Source organism: Lactuca saligna, chromosome 4 (assembly GCF_052625555.1).
Source record: "Lactuca saligna cultivar CGN05327 chromosome 4, ASM5262555v1, whole genome shotgun sequence".
Lineage (NCBI taxonomy): Eukaryota > Viridiplantae > Streptophyta > Magnoliopsida > Asterales > Asteraceae > Lactuca > Lactuca saligna.
In genome coordinates this window covers 334,945,473-334,962,366 of record NC_136420.1, presented here as the reverse complement: position 1 = coordinate 334,962,366, position 16,894 = coordinate 334,945,473, and the positions used below count along the sequence as shown (strand labels likewise).

Here is a 16,894-nt window from a genome sequence, read left to right as displayed (position 1 = left end):
GGAATAATATCTGCCCATCGTTCTAAATTAAGGTAACAAGAACATGTACCTGAGAAAAGAATGTTTTTTTTTTAAGATAACACACGAAAAGTAAAAATAAAGCAAAATAATTTTGTTATTTTTGGTTTTCTGAAAATGATCAAATAGAAATAAAGAAAATATTTGTGATTTTTAGATTTTCTGAAAAAGATAAAACTTAAATAAAGAAAATATAAATTCAGAAACACAAATGAACAATAACTTTCGAAACATTCCGAAGCACGAAATCAATTAGAAGAAACTTAATATATAAATGGATACAACTCATTTCGAAACCCTTGATGAGCAGTACATCCTAAACAATTATGAAGCTCGGAACCAATTGGAATATGAACAGTAATTTTCGATTACGATGGGAATTTTGGAACTGAGTCCACTTCAATCATACCTAGCCCTTGTAAAATTTGATTGAACGTCGTTTCAGGGCTTTAGTGAAGATATCAGCCAGTTGAACAGAGGATCTAACTAAGTGTACTTCAACGTTTCCATCTTTTACGTGATCCTTTATAAAATGGTATCTCAATGCAATATGTTTCGTTTTAGAGTGTTGCATTGAATTATGGAATATTGGGTTACAAACCCTATTCATCAAATCCATGAATGTTATTGGAGCATTGGTTAGTCCAAACTACATAACCAAGAACTCATAGTGTCCGTTTTTTGACATTCTTTATATCCACGCGAAAGTAAGATTATACTCTACTACTTCCGTTTAGACTCCGTCGGCTAATTTTGAATTTATTTTTAATATTATATTTTTAACAGGTCGGGATAAGAAAAGTCCGTTAAAAATTCATAACTGTTCATTCGACATCCGTTTTCATATGTCTTTTTACTATTGAGCTAGTATTGATGAGACCTTCGATTCTCGTTTAGGTTGTGTCAACTAAAAATCGGTCGATCTATAATTCAAATTTCGAGTTGCATACTGCTATGTCAAATCTTTGAAAACCCATAACTTCCTCATACGAAGTCATATTTGGATATTTTTTTATGCACACTCTCGGTTTAATGTGTGTTACGACTTTCATTTAGATTGCTAAAGCTAAAAAACACTTTATCGTAAACTCAATTTTTGTAATTAAAGTGCATATTATCCCACATATTTATGTATGTATTGTGTATTGAAAAATCCGAAATACAAATAATTTGCAAAAAAGTAAACTTAATTATGACTTTTTTAAGTTAAAGAGACCCACATGTCTCTCTATGTAATCATGAATTGATTCTTGCCATAAAAGGACTATATTTGTTTTGCACCTATTTGGATCTTTCTTCCATGTGAAAGTGCTAGCATATATGCTTATAAATATAAAGAACTTTTTGAAATTGTCATAAAATGGTTATAAAATATAATAGTTTCTTTTCTATTACTGCTTCTTTTTATTCATGGGTTATTTATATCTGAAAATTAATAATAACTCAATGAAATTGTCAATGCTATGCAACACTATATTTGATATAAAGTTTTGGAAGTATTTATAATATGTAGTTATTAATGTCTTATTTTTAAAGTTTAAAATATTTAATTTTCTGTATATTAATGATTTCTAATTTAAATAACATAATAAACTAAAATAAAAAACCGAAAGAAAAAATTGCAAACATCTTAAAAAAAACAGTTATGTTTCTTCTTTTTAAACATGTCAATAATAACTATTATTTGTTCTTTTTAATTGACAAATATAATCTATTTCTAAACTATTTTTAATTAAATATATAATTCAGATTTGAATTCTAGTCCTGAAAGAAGAAAAACAACACTTGATAGTTACCATTCGAATAGATAATTTATTTTTAAGGGATTATATTTATATTATTTACTAAAGTGTTTCTACAAATTAATTTACATCTAAAATACAACTATCATGTAAAAATACAACGATACATAACTAGTTATGTAGGATGCCACACTTCAAATGGGGAGATTTATTGAAAAGTTAATTGCTATGGTGAATTTATATAAATGGAAACTTTTGTTGCTATTTTAGGAGAAACAAAAGTCCAGAGCACGATCCAACAAAAGTTTTGGATTGACTATTCGGCCTTAAGGCCCATTAGCATATTTTTTTTACACAAACAACAATGTACTTTTCTTGATGTATTTTGATATCGAAATAAATATTACAATTTCTTTAACTTTGCAATCGAAATGGATCCATATGATTAAGTATTAAAAATTGAATTCAAAGGAACTAATAAAAAAAAAAAAAAAAAAAAAATCCAAATTGGGGTTTCGTGATTGACTGATTGTTCATATACTGTATAGGTGACCAAACCTAAAGAAAGAGCCAATCTCTTTTTTTAATCTTCAAACATGTTTCAAAATTTTTCACGACATATAATATTAATTCTTAAATTTCAAATTCAAAACTCACATCATTTAGCATAATACCTTTAAGATGTTTTATTGATTTATAAAATGATATTATCATATGTGGACTATTCAATTAACCTATAACTATAGTGTTTTAATCATTTTCTCTTTTAAGATAAACAATACACATGTGAACCTTTATCTTTGTTTTCAAATAATTAAATTTTTTATCTCGACATAGTTTGCATATATGGATTCATAAAAAAAAGGATAATTTATATCATCTAAGCAGTCCATGTTAACGCGTCTCAAGGCATACGTAAGAATTGAATAGTAAAACATTACCAATATTTGAGAGTGTCATGGTTTGAATCCTAAACCTCCTACATTCAGTTTCAGAGCAGGGTCCATATATGCATCTACATTGATGTTTGATTTAATATACTCCCATATTAACATAATAAGGCCAAAGTTAGGTTAAAAGTCTAAAGTGCCTAGTTAACCTTAATTAAGAACCTTAATTAGTGCTTAATAGTCATTGTAACCTTCCCCTATAAAATCCATTGTGATCTTATTACCTTTCTTCAACAAATCTCTCCCTCTCTTTTGTTCCAACAAACACAAAATGGAGAGAATAAAATCGAATACTGCAGTACATGATGTGGAAGTCAGAAAAGGACCATGGACGATGGAAGAAGACTTGATTCTTATCAACTACATAGCTGATCATGGTGAAGGTGTTTGGAACACTCTTGCCAAATCCGCAGGTGCTACTTCACTGATTAATTAATCTTTTTATATTATATGTTTATTTTTTAATCCATTTAATTAATTAGTTTTTTTTAATTAGGTCTTAAAAGAACAGGAAAAAGTTGTAGGCTTAGATGGTTAAACTATCTTCGACCAGATGTGAGAAGGGGAAATATTACACCTGAAGAACAACTCTTGATTATGGAGCTTCATGCGAAGTTTGGTAACAAGTAATCAATTAAATTTTATTTATTTTGAAATTTTCTACATTTGGTTAATATAAAGTTAAGATGCTACCTTTTGAATGTCATTAATTAGTATCTCCAATTAAAATATGAGAACATTCGTTCGTTAATTAGTTTTTTACATCATTTTTCAATAATCAATCGGTATTTAATGCCACGAAAAATATAGCTTTCAAATTTATTTTTTATATTTTAATTGCATTTTATTAAGTATCATACTCTTTGAATGGATTACTTTATAAGATGTATAAATAAAAAATAAAAAATTAATTATTAACAAGACAAAATTCTAAAATATTTGTAAATCGAAGTTTGAAAGAAAATCATGCTTACATAATAAAATTATAACAACTTAAAGAAAATAGAGAAATCGAAATAAAATACGAAACGTTGCTAGTAGATTTCTACTTGAGATTTTTTTTTTCACGAGTTAATTTGATATATTTTTTTGCATGTTTTTCCAATAAAAAATATATTTTGATTATTAAAATTGATTTATATCACTTACCCAAAAATGCATACTCACAAAAGTGTATTTCTTTCTTCGTATTGATGGAACACTATCATCGAAAGATCCCAACACATGTAGCCAAAAGTTGTTTCTTGATCCGAATACTTTTGCAAAGCTCAATACTTCATATGAATAATGAGAAATCGGTTCCACTTATATAGGTGATCCAAAATCAAACCCTTTGATTTTGAACCATAGAACGTGATGATCTTTTTAATTCGCAACATGTAACATGTGCTATAACTTTTGAAAAGTAAAATGTGGGTAACATTGATTTTAAGAAGAAGAAATTATACATATCAACGTTTATCTAGTACAATTTAACATACATAATCGACTATTTGTTGATAGTTTCTATGGTTGTTTTCTTAAACACAATTTGTCAAACTAAAATTTGTTGTAGGTGGTCGAAAATTGCAAAACATTTGCCTGGAAGAACGGATAACGAAATAAAGAATTACTGGAGAACAAGAATTCAAAAGCATATGAAGCCAGCTGTGAATTTCAATGGACAAACTTCTTCATGTCACAACAACCAACCACAAATGACCTCAATTCAGACATGCAGTGCTATAACTCCGATGGAATTATCACACTATTCTACATGCGATAGTGTTATTAATTTCCCAAGCTCATTTGACACTGAGACAAACGAGAACACATGGAGTATGGAGGATTTATGGTCCTTGCAGTTGCTAAATAATGACTAAACTATATATATATATATATATATATATATATATATATATATATATATATATATATATATATATATATATATATATATATATATATATATATATATATATATATGTTTTGTTTTTCATGTATCAGTGCGACTGTGTGAGTCCTAATCCTTTATCTAAATACAAATTTTAGTTTGTTTTTACGCATTAATTGTGTGATGTAACGAAATAAATATATTTTCTCATACTATAATTATAATATTGAATTCTTATTTCGTGTTGTCTTATTAGTTAGTATAATTATAATATCATATAAAGATTTTGTGCTGTATGATATTTTTCTCATTCCTTTCAATTTATTCTAGTCTATTTATATGACAACCGGTTGGTGTTGAATTAAGTTTATACTATGTCAGACTGATAAAAATATTAAATCTAATTTAGTGTTGTCAAATGTATATTTTCATCCGATTCCGAAATGGGGCTTGTCCATTTTCGGAATTGATGTATAGTTTAGTCTATATATAGCGTATGCATGTAACTTCTAGGGTTACGCCTTTCACCAGCGCTAAAAGAATAGTTCCATCTTCACGAAATGTTCTCTTGCTTAGGTTAATAGAATTCAACTCTTTTCAATCATCATCGTTCCATATCATTGATTTATCTCGTAATATAGAATCTATCGATATATTTATTTTTCTAAAAATCGGTATTAGAGCAGGCGATAGTGTAATCAAATCGCTATTCTTGTGTCAAGTAAAGGGTTTTTTCATTAGGGTTTTTTAGTTTTCTCAGATCTATCCTCATATCTCAATCGTCTCAATCGATTTTAGATCTCAGATCCAAATCTCTCGTTTTTTTAACTCGATTCAAACTTACACATCTGATTCTATGTTTTGTTTCATTGGATTCTCGTTAACATGCCTAACGACGATCTTCACTATCTCCCATTCAATCTCCCAAGCAGCATTGGATCAACAACAAAGATCCCTATTCCTTTTCCAGAAGATTATAGGGTCTAGGCTCTTCACTTTGAAGATTATGTGTTGGGTATCAAAATATATAGATCTAGTATTTGGCATGCAATGATGGTTGAAACATATAAGTACTCGGATATCAGAAAAGAAGTCAAAACTCAGGCTAGCTATGATGCAATCATTGCTGAACATATTGATATTCCACATGATGAGAAGTACAAGCTGTTGTGTAATCTAATGGCAATGAAAATCATTCGATTTGCTATTCCTCCTGACACATTCCTTCTCCTCCATTCATATGACACTGCAAAAGGAATCTGGGACAGATTGAAGGAATTGTATTCAGGTGCTAACGACTTGGAATATTCTATGCAAACGGCACTTTTATCAGAGTTTGGATCCTCTATGCAGAAACCAAATGAAAAAATATATCAAACTATCAATCTCTTTAATCACTTGTTGAGCATAATTGTATCATCCCTAAAATTCGAGCCAATTTAAAACTTTTTAAATCATTTAAACCATTCAGTTATTAAAATTTTTTCAAAATAGTTTAAACATCAGAGTTCCCAGAAATCATAATCATCAATCGAGGAAGTGTACTATCATGCTTTCGCCTTCCCGCGGTCATTCGCTGAACCTAAAACAATAAATTGAATCTGTAAGCTCGAAGGCTTAGTGATTTACCCACAAAATACCAACACTATACTGATATAACCATAACATATAACATATAAGTAAACAAAAACAACCATGCATCTCAAGTCTACAGTGTGACTAGTCAGCCTACACCGTGCCTTCAGTCTACCTGGTCCACTCTCTGAGTCTACAATATGCATAATGAGCCTTCAACTTGACTAGACCGCCTCACAGGCCTTCAGTCTATCTGCACCGCTCTCCGAGCCTTTGGAGCGTATAGACCACCTCGCAAGGCCTTCAGTCTATCCGGACCGCTCTTTGGGCCTTCGGCCTGACTATGTGTCCTCCTGGGCATGCAGTCTATCCGGTCTGCCCTGGGTATGTTGGCCTTCAGCACAAAGCAGGACCGCCTCAACCCAACCCCCAATCAAACAACCATGTGCACATATAACATATAATCACATAACAGTCTATAGACAACAAACTGATCTAACAGATCAATAGCATAACATCCTATAACCAGGATACCGACCTAACCAGTTACTAACATAGTATCATCCTATATAACAGATAATCACATAACAGTCTATAGACAACAAACCGATCTAACTGATCAATAGCATAGCAACATCCTATAACCAGGATACCGACCAAACCAGTCACCAACATAGTATCATCCTATATACTAGGATACCAACCTAAACCAAGTTACTAAACATAATACCATCTTAACTACCAGGATGCTCATCTAACAAATCAATAAAGATAATGTAACGCCCGCAGATCCGGGCTAGTCAATTTAGAGGAAATAGGGGTCGAAAATGACTTTTCGACAAAAGATTATTTAGAATAAATAATCTTAACCAAGTTGTAGAATATGTCACAAGGTTTCCGTACATATAAAGAACGTCGAAATCCGAGTTATAACGAAGAAGTTATGGCCCGTCGAAGTTTCGCGACGGAACCGGCACGACACCGGGAAGCGTAAATAGTGAATTTACGATGGAGGACTTTTTAGCCTTAGTGATCTAAATGAAAGTCATAGAATATGTTAAACCAAGAAAATCCATAAAAAGAACGCCCAAATCTGACTTTGTATGAAGAAGTTATGATTTTTCTAAGATTCGACTTAGCAGTGTACAGCCCGAAACTCGAATTTTAGTTTGAGCGGTTTTTGGCTTACGTGACCTAAATGAGAGTTGAAGATCTCATTAATAGGAACTCAACGGTAAAAAGACAGACGAAAACGGAGTCCGTATGAAGGAGTTATGAATTCTTCGCGGTCATTTAACAGTCTAAACGCCTCCTACTGTTAAATTTGAGATCGGTCGAGAATTAGCCGACAGAGTCTAAATGAAAGTTGTAGATATTAATTTTACCTACGCGTGGATATAAAGAACGTCGAAAACGGAGCTCGTATGCGAAAGTTATGATTTTTCTAATTTTGAGGGCTGATACGCGATAGGGGGTGACGTGGCACCACCCGAATTGGACACGTGGCACCACCAGAAGGCCACCACATGGACCAACTCGGTGAGTAGATCCCCCCTACTCGGCGAGTAGACCAGTCAGCACCCCTATAAATAGAGGTGTCGGGTTCCCTCATTCTTCACACCTTCCTAAACTATTCTTTCTCTCTCTATACTCTCTCTCTAAGCTCCCTTAAACCCCTAAAAGCCTAGGTAAACCCCCTAGCACCCGAAGGAAGCCCCGAGGCTCCCGGAGTCCCGAGAAAAGAGCCTTTCGGCTCGGGAACGCTGCTCCAGCGAAGCCCGGTTTTCGAGAAAACCCGCTGTAAGTAATCTATGCCTACGCTATCTTTAGTATAGCTTATGTTTCAATATAGTAATGTTATTAGGACCTTATAATAAGTATTTGGGCTATTATTATGAGTTATATTGAGCGTTATTTAACGCTTATATAATAATAATAATAGCTAGACTATTAATTTGTCGCGGTTAACGTCAGCCTAAACTCTAGTGGTAATGATACTAGGTTTTGTCGAGGAAGTTGTTTTAAGAGTAACGAAGTGCTGTCCGAGTGCCGAGTCACCACCTTCCCAGGTGAGTGCATAGTTACTTTCATCTTACACATAGATATGAAGTATTTTATATAAACTACGTGCTATGTGTGCATATTATCTGAATACTTGCTGTCTATGCTGGATGAACGTCTTATACATGTTTTAAAGGATTTAAACTGTATAACGTATTTTATATACGAATGTGTTGGGTATGATGATGGGTAGATGAATGATGAGAGATAGAGGATGACATGAGTATACATTGGCAGCTATAGACTTAGTGCCTATGTGACAAACACCGGTAGCTATGGACTTAGTACCTATTAGACGTAGGTAGCTATGGATTTAGTACATGTTAGAAATTGGTAGCTATGGACTTAGTACCTATTAGTTAGACGTTGGTAGCTATGGATTTAGTACCTGTAGGAATTGGTAGCTATGGACTTAGTACCTGTTGAACACTGGTAGCTATGGATTTAGTACCCGATGAGTAAGATATAGCAGCTATGGAATTAGTGTTTTACGAACTAACATCGGCAGCTATGGATTTAGTGCCAGTCCTATAACCCTGGAAGTAAGGGACTTCGGAATAAACAAATTCAGGATAGACGACTCTTAGGTTAAATCCTTAAGAGTAAAGAAGATAACGGGGATGGGTAATGGGGTTAATTGTTTGATGATTAAACATAACAATTATATTATTGTGGGTTGAAAACCCTATGTACTCACCAGGTTTCCCAACCTGACCCACTCAGTTTATGTATATCACAGGTGACGAAGTGAAGTGACATTACACTGAGAGATTTAAAGAGATATAGATCACTAGTGTAAATCATTGTAAGTTCTGTTTATGCTTATGTTTCGGTATTAACGATGACATCCCAAACGTTTTAAAATGAAATAAATACGTTTCCTCGAAAATGTTTTAATAACGTATTTACCATGTTTTTCTGGGAACAAATTCCGCAACCTTTTTATAAAATGAAGTACTCTGATTTTTATAAAGCATAAACAAAATCGGTCTTTTCTGGCCGTGGTTTTGGGGATGTCACAGATAATACCATCCTAACTACCAGGATGCTGATCAAACAGATCAATTAGCATATCAAGCAAGTACCAGTATATAATCCGAAAAGTGACAACCTTGGTGCCTTAGACTCTGTTGATATAATGAGGATAACTCTCCTCGCACTTTCGATCTGAACTGCAGAGTCGAACTCCTGAATCGCTGGCTCACCAAAAGTCTCGAACAGTTGATCTCTGGATTCCCAAAGCTATCAATACCAAAATATCACTTAGTTCAAAACAATAATCCTCCTTAGGGTAAAATAACCATTTTACCCCTAGTCCAACTTGCTCCATATCTAAGGCTCAAAATAATAATATAAAAAGCCCAACACCGGATGGGCTTCCCAAACCCACTAGCGGCCCACTAATGGCCCAATTTGCTAAATTGGGCCGAATCCCTCTTATGGGCCTTACCCTAAGCCTAAACATCTTCTTGGCCCACATTATCTAGCTCTTGATGGCCCACTAAGGCCCAAAGGACCAAATGCCCCCCTGCATGGCCCAAACTAAGGCCTAAAATCCATAAGGCCCGTAACTGATGAGTACGTTAGGCATACTCCTATGTATGTTAAGTGAACTAGCCAAATGGTGTGTACGATGGGCGTACCTACTTGTACCCGCAGCGTACACCCCTGTTAATTCATTTTCCCATTAAGTGCTTAATACTCAGATTCAGGAGCTACAATCACAGATCCAATTCCTTTCCAACGTCTTAATTTATAAAGTCACCGACTTGGTGACTTTGCATGCCTCAAACAAGTCCAAACTCCAAAAATTATATTCTACTTCCATGAAAGTGGTCTTAACTCTTCCATGAACCCATTAAGACTACCAAGATGACAAGTTTCTATCCTAGGGAGTCGTTTAGCACTAAGGGTGGCAACCTTTAGCCTAGAAGTCGAATTTGGACTAAAAAGCTTCAACCTTTGGACCAAAATGACTTCAAAACTAAACCACAATAGATATAAGAACTCTTAGATAAATGTCATAGCTTTATACCTCCAAGTGATCTGAAATAGAACCCCAAACTCAGATCTACTGCTTCCCCTTTGATCCACAATCTTTCTATACTCTTCACTTGCTTGGAAATGGCTTCACAATCACAAAAATGCTCTTTAATGACCTCTAAAACTCCAAAAAACCTCAAGGGAGGGTTAGGGTTTCGTGGGGGCTGTATGAAGATGAGAGGGAGGTTGATATTTGGGGTGTTATGTTCTTTATATAGCAACATGCTGTAAAAATTAGGGTTTAGGGTCTCTGAGAGTACGCTAGGTGTACTACGCCCCATACTCGCGATCATTTACTCCACTACGCTGGGCGTACCCATCCGGACACGTGCATGCTTCCCTTGCATGCATGGGACTTACTTGCCAAACATTTCCATTAGGGACCATTTATGCCAAATGCTTTCAAGTGATATAACTTCTTCATTCTAAGCCCGTTGCCGACAAACTTTATATCCACGAATAGGTGGCGAGAAGCCCTACGCTCCTGACCATACAACCAAGCCTTAAACTTTCTGAATAAATCCTAGGACCCTAAAATACCGAATTGCTCATACTTAGGGCCTCCGAAACCGCCACAAAGTGCTTTTTAAAATGGGGTGTTACAACTCTCCCCCACTTAAATTAGATTTCGTCCTCGAAGTCTGCTACGGCCAACTACCCCGCAACCTCTCATAGTGCTTCGATACCATTGGGAATCCTTGGTACTGACATGATAAAGCGTCCTTCAGCTCCCAAAATATCACACATAATCAATCCACTAATGAACATGAACACTCATTCCATAGAAGATGATTCCACAATCCCATGCGGCACACAACCCTTTACCACCTAAAACCAGGAATCTGGAAACCTGGATTCGGTCTGACTCCCTGGCCGACCACTCATGCTATCCATCGCTAGCTCTCTTCTCATTACTACTAATGGACTATACAGCCCTGGAAACCTGAAGTTTGTAACACCGTAAAAATTTGAACAATTTTTCACTTTTGGAAACCATAAACCATAAAAATTTGACCAAACCCTAAAAGTTAATAAACGTCAACGGTCACACTTGACCCTACTCTCCGAGTGCACCCTGGTGACTCGACGAGTTCACACATGTTCTCTAACACTTTGTTCTGCTTGGCACGCCGAGTCCCTCCTTATGCTTGACGAGTCATACTAGGCGTGAATCGCGGGACCACACCGACTCAACTCGCCGAGTGTCAAGAACAACTCGCCGAGTACCGTCCTGAACTGCAGTCCTCTAACCCCCTTCTGACTCACTGAGTCATCCCCCAACTCGGCAAGTCTACTCACTAAGCAATTTACGTGAAACCCTAACCCTACTCGCCGAGTCTCTGGAACAACTCGGCGAGTTCATGCCATGCACAAACTCTACTGACCTCCTGAGGTTAGATCTGTTTCCCTAAACCAAAGATCGGGCCTTCCCAAGCATGAATGACACGTAAAGTCCGAAACTTGATGCTTGTATAACAACAACAAGGCATCAAAAGGAGATTTAGTCCAAAAAATGGCAACCTAAGTCCAGAAACCCCAAACTGATCCATAAATCTCCAAGGGTTAAGGTCTCTAGACCTCTTTGAGTCCAGATCCAAGGCACAAACTCAAAGAGGGACCATTTGCTCCACATAATCACTCTCCAAAGGGGTTAGAAAACGCTAACTCTAATGATCAACACCAGAACTGAAGGAGGTTCGAACTATTACCTCAAAATGAAGTCTCTGAACTCTGGAACTGCTAGAATCGCACCTCACCTTTGCTCTTGTTCACCTCCTTCTTGTTAAACCAAAGGTACAAGGATCAAAAGTGACTTCTTCTTCCTCACAACGATTTGGCTCACTTAGGGTTCTCTCAAGGGACTGGTAGCCGCAATGGGAGGCTATAAGTGCCCTTAAATAGGCTCCAAACCCGGGGGATTAGGGCTTCATTAAACAACATGGAATCGCCAAGTCCGGACGTGAACCCGGATGAACATCCGCGACCCTACTCGGCGAGTCTTGGCTCCAACTCGCCGAGTTCCTCTACAAACTCCAAAATAATTAAATAAAATAATATACCTGGAAATTCGGATGTTACAAAGTTCCTACCCGAAATAGAACCATGGGTCATAATTTGCTGAACCCCTGTACCTAAGACTCACTGTTGGCCCGCACCGAGTATCTTGGCCTACTATATAGAGTAGGACCGCCTCAAACCTATCCACATATAATGTGTCAACATAGATGATTAGGAGAAAGATCTAACCCGAACGGCATAATCAACACAATCTCTATACCTACAGCCTCTGACTGTATTACCCTTACATGGTCCTCAACATAGGTCTGGATTGCCTCTGAGCCCACAACACGAGTCTGGTATGCCTACTCCGGCCCTCAGCTCATGACTAGAATGCTCCCGATAACCTATCGACACTGCTGTCGTCACTTCAGTTGTCCTAATGCTCCATCCTGGAGATTCTCACCTCCTCCATTTCCCAAAAGGGCCTAATCAATGTCCTCCAGAACACCAACAAGCGTCACAGTACTGAAACCTCACTCCACACTATCTACTTGTAGAACAAGTTGCTACCCCATAACACATATATACTCAGAACATGATCATATAACCAACAAAACCCACATAATGTCTTCAGCATACTCCATCAGCATGTTCAATACTTGGGGGCAGACGTAGTTATTTCTATAGCATTACAGCATGCTCAATACCTACACATAGATCTACAACATGTACAAAGTCTTCAACATGACTGTTCTTACCCACTTCGGGTTCGAAACTACTGATCCATTCTGTGGACTCTAAACCCCAACCTAATCCTAGGCCTCATGTCGATTGTCCACCCTCTTGGAAATTCAGGGTCTGTTCCCCGACCCGTGTGTCTACCACCTATACTACATAACCTGCACACCTGTGCTGAAACTACAGTTGAGCCCTGGCAGCCAACAAAACCCTTAATCTATCAATCCAAAAACCCTTAGAGTCGAGCACACCCTCGATTGAATACTCGAACTGAACTCAATTCATGACTAGAACTCCAACCTGGTTCCCCGACTTCTGCTATCAAGGACCAAGAAGACGTGATACACATGATAGGGAGTTTTACCGAACTCCCAACTAACACAATCCTCAAACCAAACAGCTACTTGGGTTGTCTTCCTTCATCACAATGATACGAGACTTATCCCATTTTCAACACTGCTCCTACTTCTGTATCCCGAGAAGATTCTCCCCCACTTAGCTTCCACTAAGTCTTCACAATACATGATAATTTGGAGAATTCCTGATCCTTTTCACTTTCCGAAGGTCTATCCGATGACAACCATCTCTTCCCAACTAGTGCCCCGTTACTAACCAATCCCAATGATCACACACTTTATAAGAACTGGATGAACACTTCCTAAATAATAATTAAACAGACATTCACTAATGCTTGAATGACCCCACACTCAAGTCCTGAAGGCCAAAAGATAAATGCTCCAACTAATACCTCGGCAACGAACTACTTCCCTTGGCGCTTTCGTTCGTCAATCACTAATGGTTGTTGAAACCAATGAATCCTGACAATGCTGGATACCCCTTCTGTGGGACCCTATCTGGAGACCTCCTACATAATACCCCTTTTCCAAAGGTGCTCCACACAAGTTTCCCGCTCTCGGGCTCTAGAAATCATTCTATTTAGGGTTCGCAGTACACACCCTGACTCACTTACCCGCTCAAGCGTCCGCAACTGAACTACATCAGTCGAAGCAACCTCTACCCTAAACCTGGATACAAACTACTCCCAATACATAGTCTGAAATCCCAAAAGTGAAATAGATTGCACAATCAATCCTTACCGCCCAATACAAGATATCCACGACAAACCGGACATTAGAAAATACTTATGCCACATCGACCCACCTGCACTCAATGACGCTGAAATAATGTCGCCAATCCCTGCAACCAACTGACCCCGAGCTAGAATAAAACCAGATCTTGGGGTCACAAGCCTGCTCACTCCTTCAAGCTTAAAAAACTAAAAGGGCACAAACCTTAGCCTATAAAACGATAGTCCAATCAATCAATTAACCATTCCACTTCCAGCTGCAAAACCCTTCTTGAACATCATCATCACTCCTTTCCGAATTCTTGTGCTTTCAGTAGTACGAGCCCATACTGATGGGCTCTGAGCATTTTAACACTCCTATGGTGTACATGCAACCCTACAAACCTTGGATCTATGTTTTCTCTAATATACATGCAAATATTCAATATTCCAAGGTTTCACCCTAACTAGCATAATATGAAGTATATACAATACAAAAATCTAATATAATGACATACCTTTTGATGGAGCATGAAGTCTTGAACCTTTAAGAGCTTAGTGCCCCAAGTGTTGCAACCTAAATGATTCACACAACACCCAAAACCCTTGGTATAACTTGAGAAAAAGTTACTTAGGTTCACTCTTATGAAATCGACATTACCCTCTTTTATGTATGCACTAGCCCCCTTTTCATGAGCCATAGACCTCTTTATATAGTGTGGAGGATTAGGGTTACATTCATGTAAACCCTATTACTCATGACCTTTCATTTCCATAGGATCCATGGGTTAAAGCTCCATGGACTTTCCATGCAAGCCTAGCCCATTCTAAATAAGCATTGGCCCACTCTATATATATAAGATGTAATGACTCAAATTTTCAAATAAATTTTTCATTTAAAATAAAACATCATTATTCGACAAGAGAGTTTATTCCAGGTTTATTGCAAACGTATAAATAATAAATCCTCAAGATCTTCATCGATGGCAGTGTGTACGTGTCACGCCGGCGCCTTCCCACGGTCATCGCTAGAACCTGAAAAACATAAACACAACTAGTAAGCATAAATGCTTAGTGAGTTCCCCAGTATACGACTTACCCACATACGCCTTCCGGCCCGGACCTTTCGGTCCACATAACATTGCCTTCCGGCCCGTAACATAATCACCTTCCGGCCCATAACATATCGCCTTCCGGCCCGTATTACATTGCCTTCCGGCCCATAGTATTTTGCCTTCCGGCCCATAACAGTATAAACATAACACATATAGCATATCACACATAACACATAAGTCATACATCATACCATTCTTTCTATCACATAAGTCACGCCTTCCGGCCCGTATAAGCATACATCACATACCAAGCATCTACCTCCCTAGACATAGCATAAATATAACACATACGACCTTCCGGTCACACCGTCAACCCTTACGGGTGAAGTATAGTGAGAAGACTCACCTCGTAATATGCAAGCTATAAACCCTTCGAGCTACTCGCACTCGATCCGCTAATCTGCAGGTTCCCTATAATACCACATACCTTTATTAATGATCTTATCAAACAAGACAACTGCCCCTACTAAGTTACATACAGGTCAACGGTCAACTTGACCGGACTCGTCGAGTGCAAAGGGCAACTCGGCGAGTCTAGACACCCCGACTCCACTCGCCGAGTCTAAAGAACGACTCGACGAGTTCCAGTAGATCTTCAAGCTACTCGCCGAGTCTGAAGAACAACTCGGCGAGTCCTAGTAAATCTTCAAGCTACTCGCCGAGTCTGAAGAACAACTCGGCGAGTCCTAGCCATGCAGTCAATTCGCTGCCTCCTGTATCTTGCATGATTCTGTAGTATATAGATATGGGACTTCCTGGACTTTCACATATACTATTACAGAGGTTTAAACACTAGTAACAACACTATAATCTATCAATTCCTTAAATGGGTTTCCTAAACCCTAAATTCGCATACAACGTAAAAGCTACAAATATGATCCGAATATTACCTGGAAACGTGTTCCCTGTGTCCCCAACCTTCAGAACTCGACCCCTTGGACCTCCTTTGATCACCACCTTGCCCTTCCTTGTCTATAACCTCTTCAAGCTTCCACTAGCCCTCACCCTTTGCTCCAGATGCCCACAGACTCCTAAGGTATCTTCAATCGGCCAAAAGACGCGACATGACGGCCCTGAAGGCATTATATACGATTCAGAATCAAAACGGCTAGGGTTTTAGCCGCACAGCATTGACTCACCGAGTCCCTATTAGACTCGTCGAGTCCAGTCGCGTATCTGCGACCAATACCATGGTCCTACTCGGCGAGTCATGTCCCAACTCGCCGAGTCCCCTCCTAAATGTGCCCCACAAATAATTTAAAGAAATACCTGAAATTCCGGGCTGTTACAACTCTCCCCCACTAGAACTAGACTTCGCCCTCGAAGTCTCATTCTGCGAATAACTCCGGATGTTGCTCCCGCATTTCTCTTTCCGGCTCCCAAGTCATCTCTGATCCCTTCCGATGTTGCCACTGAACCAACACCAGAGGTATCTCCTTGTTCCGTAGAACCTTGATCTTCCGATCCCTGATAGCTACTGGTCTCTCGGCGTAATTCAGGCTCGCATCCACCTGAATATCTTCTAACGGAACCACTGCTGCTTCATCGGCTATACACTTCCTCAACTGTGATACGTGAAAGGTATTGTGAATCTGACTCAGCTCCGCTGGCAACTCCAACCGATAAGCTACCCGACCTACCCTTGCAATTACCCGGAATGGGCCTATGAACCGGGGCCCTAGTTTGCCCCTCTTCCTGAACCGAATCACCCC

General features: G+C 37.9%; 1 protein-coding gene across 1 annotated transcript; it reads left to right on the top strand.

Annotated features, from left to right (window-relative positions):
* The first annotated feature begins 2,918 nt into the window (after positions 1–2,918).
* On the top strand, positions 2,919–4,583 carry LOC145040177 (MYB-like transcription factor EOBI). Its single transcript, XM_078988145.1, has 3 exons — positions 2,919–3,123; positions 3,207–3,336; positions 4,266–4,583. The coding sequence occupies exons 1-3, from the start codon at positions 2,982–2,984 to the stop codon at positions 4,570–4,572; spliced, it is 579 nt and encodes a 192-aa protein (XP_078844271.1). The 5' UTR covers positions 2,919–2,981; the 3' UTR covers positions 4,573–4,583.
* The last annotated feature ends 12,311 nt before the right edge of the window (positions 4,584–16,894 follow it).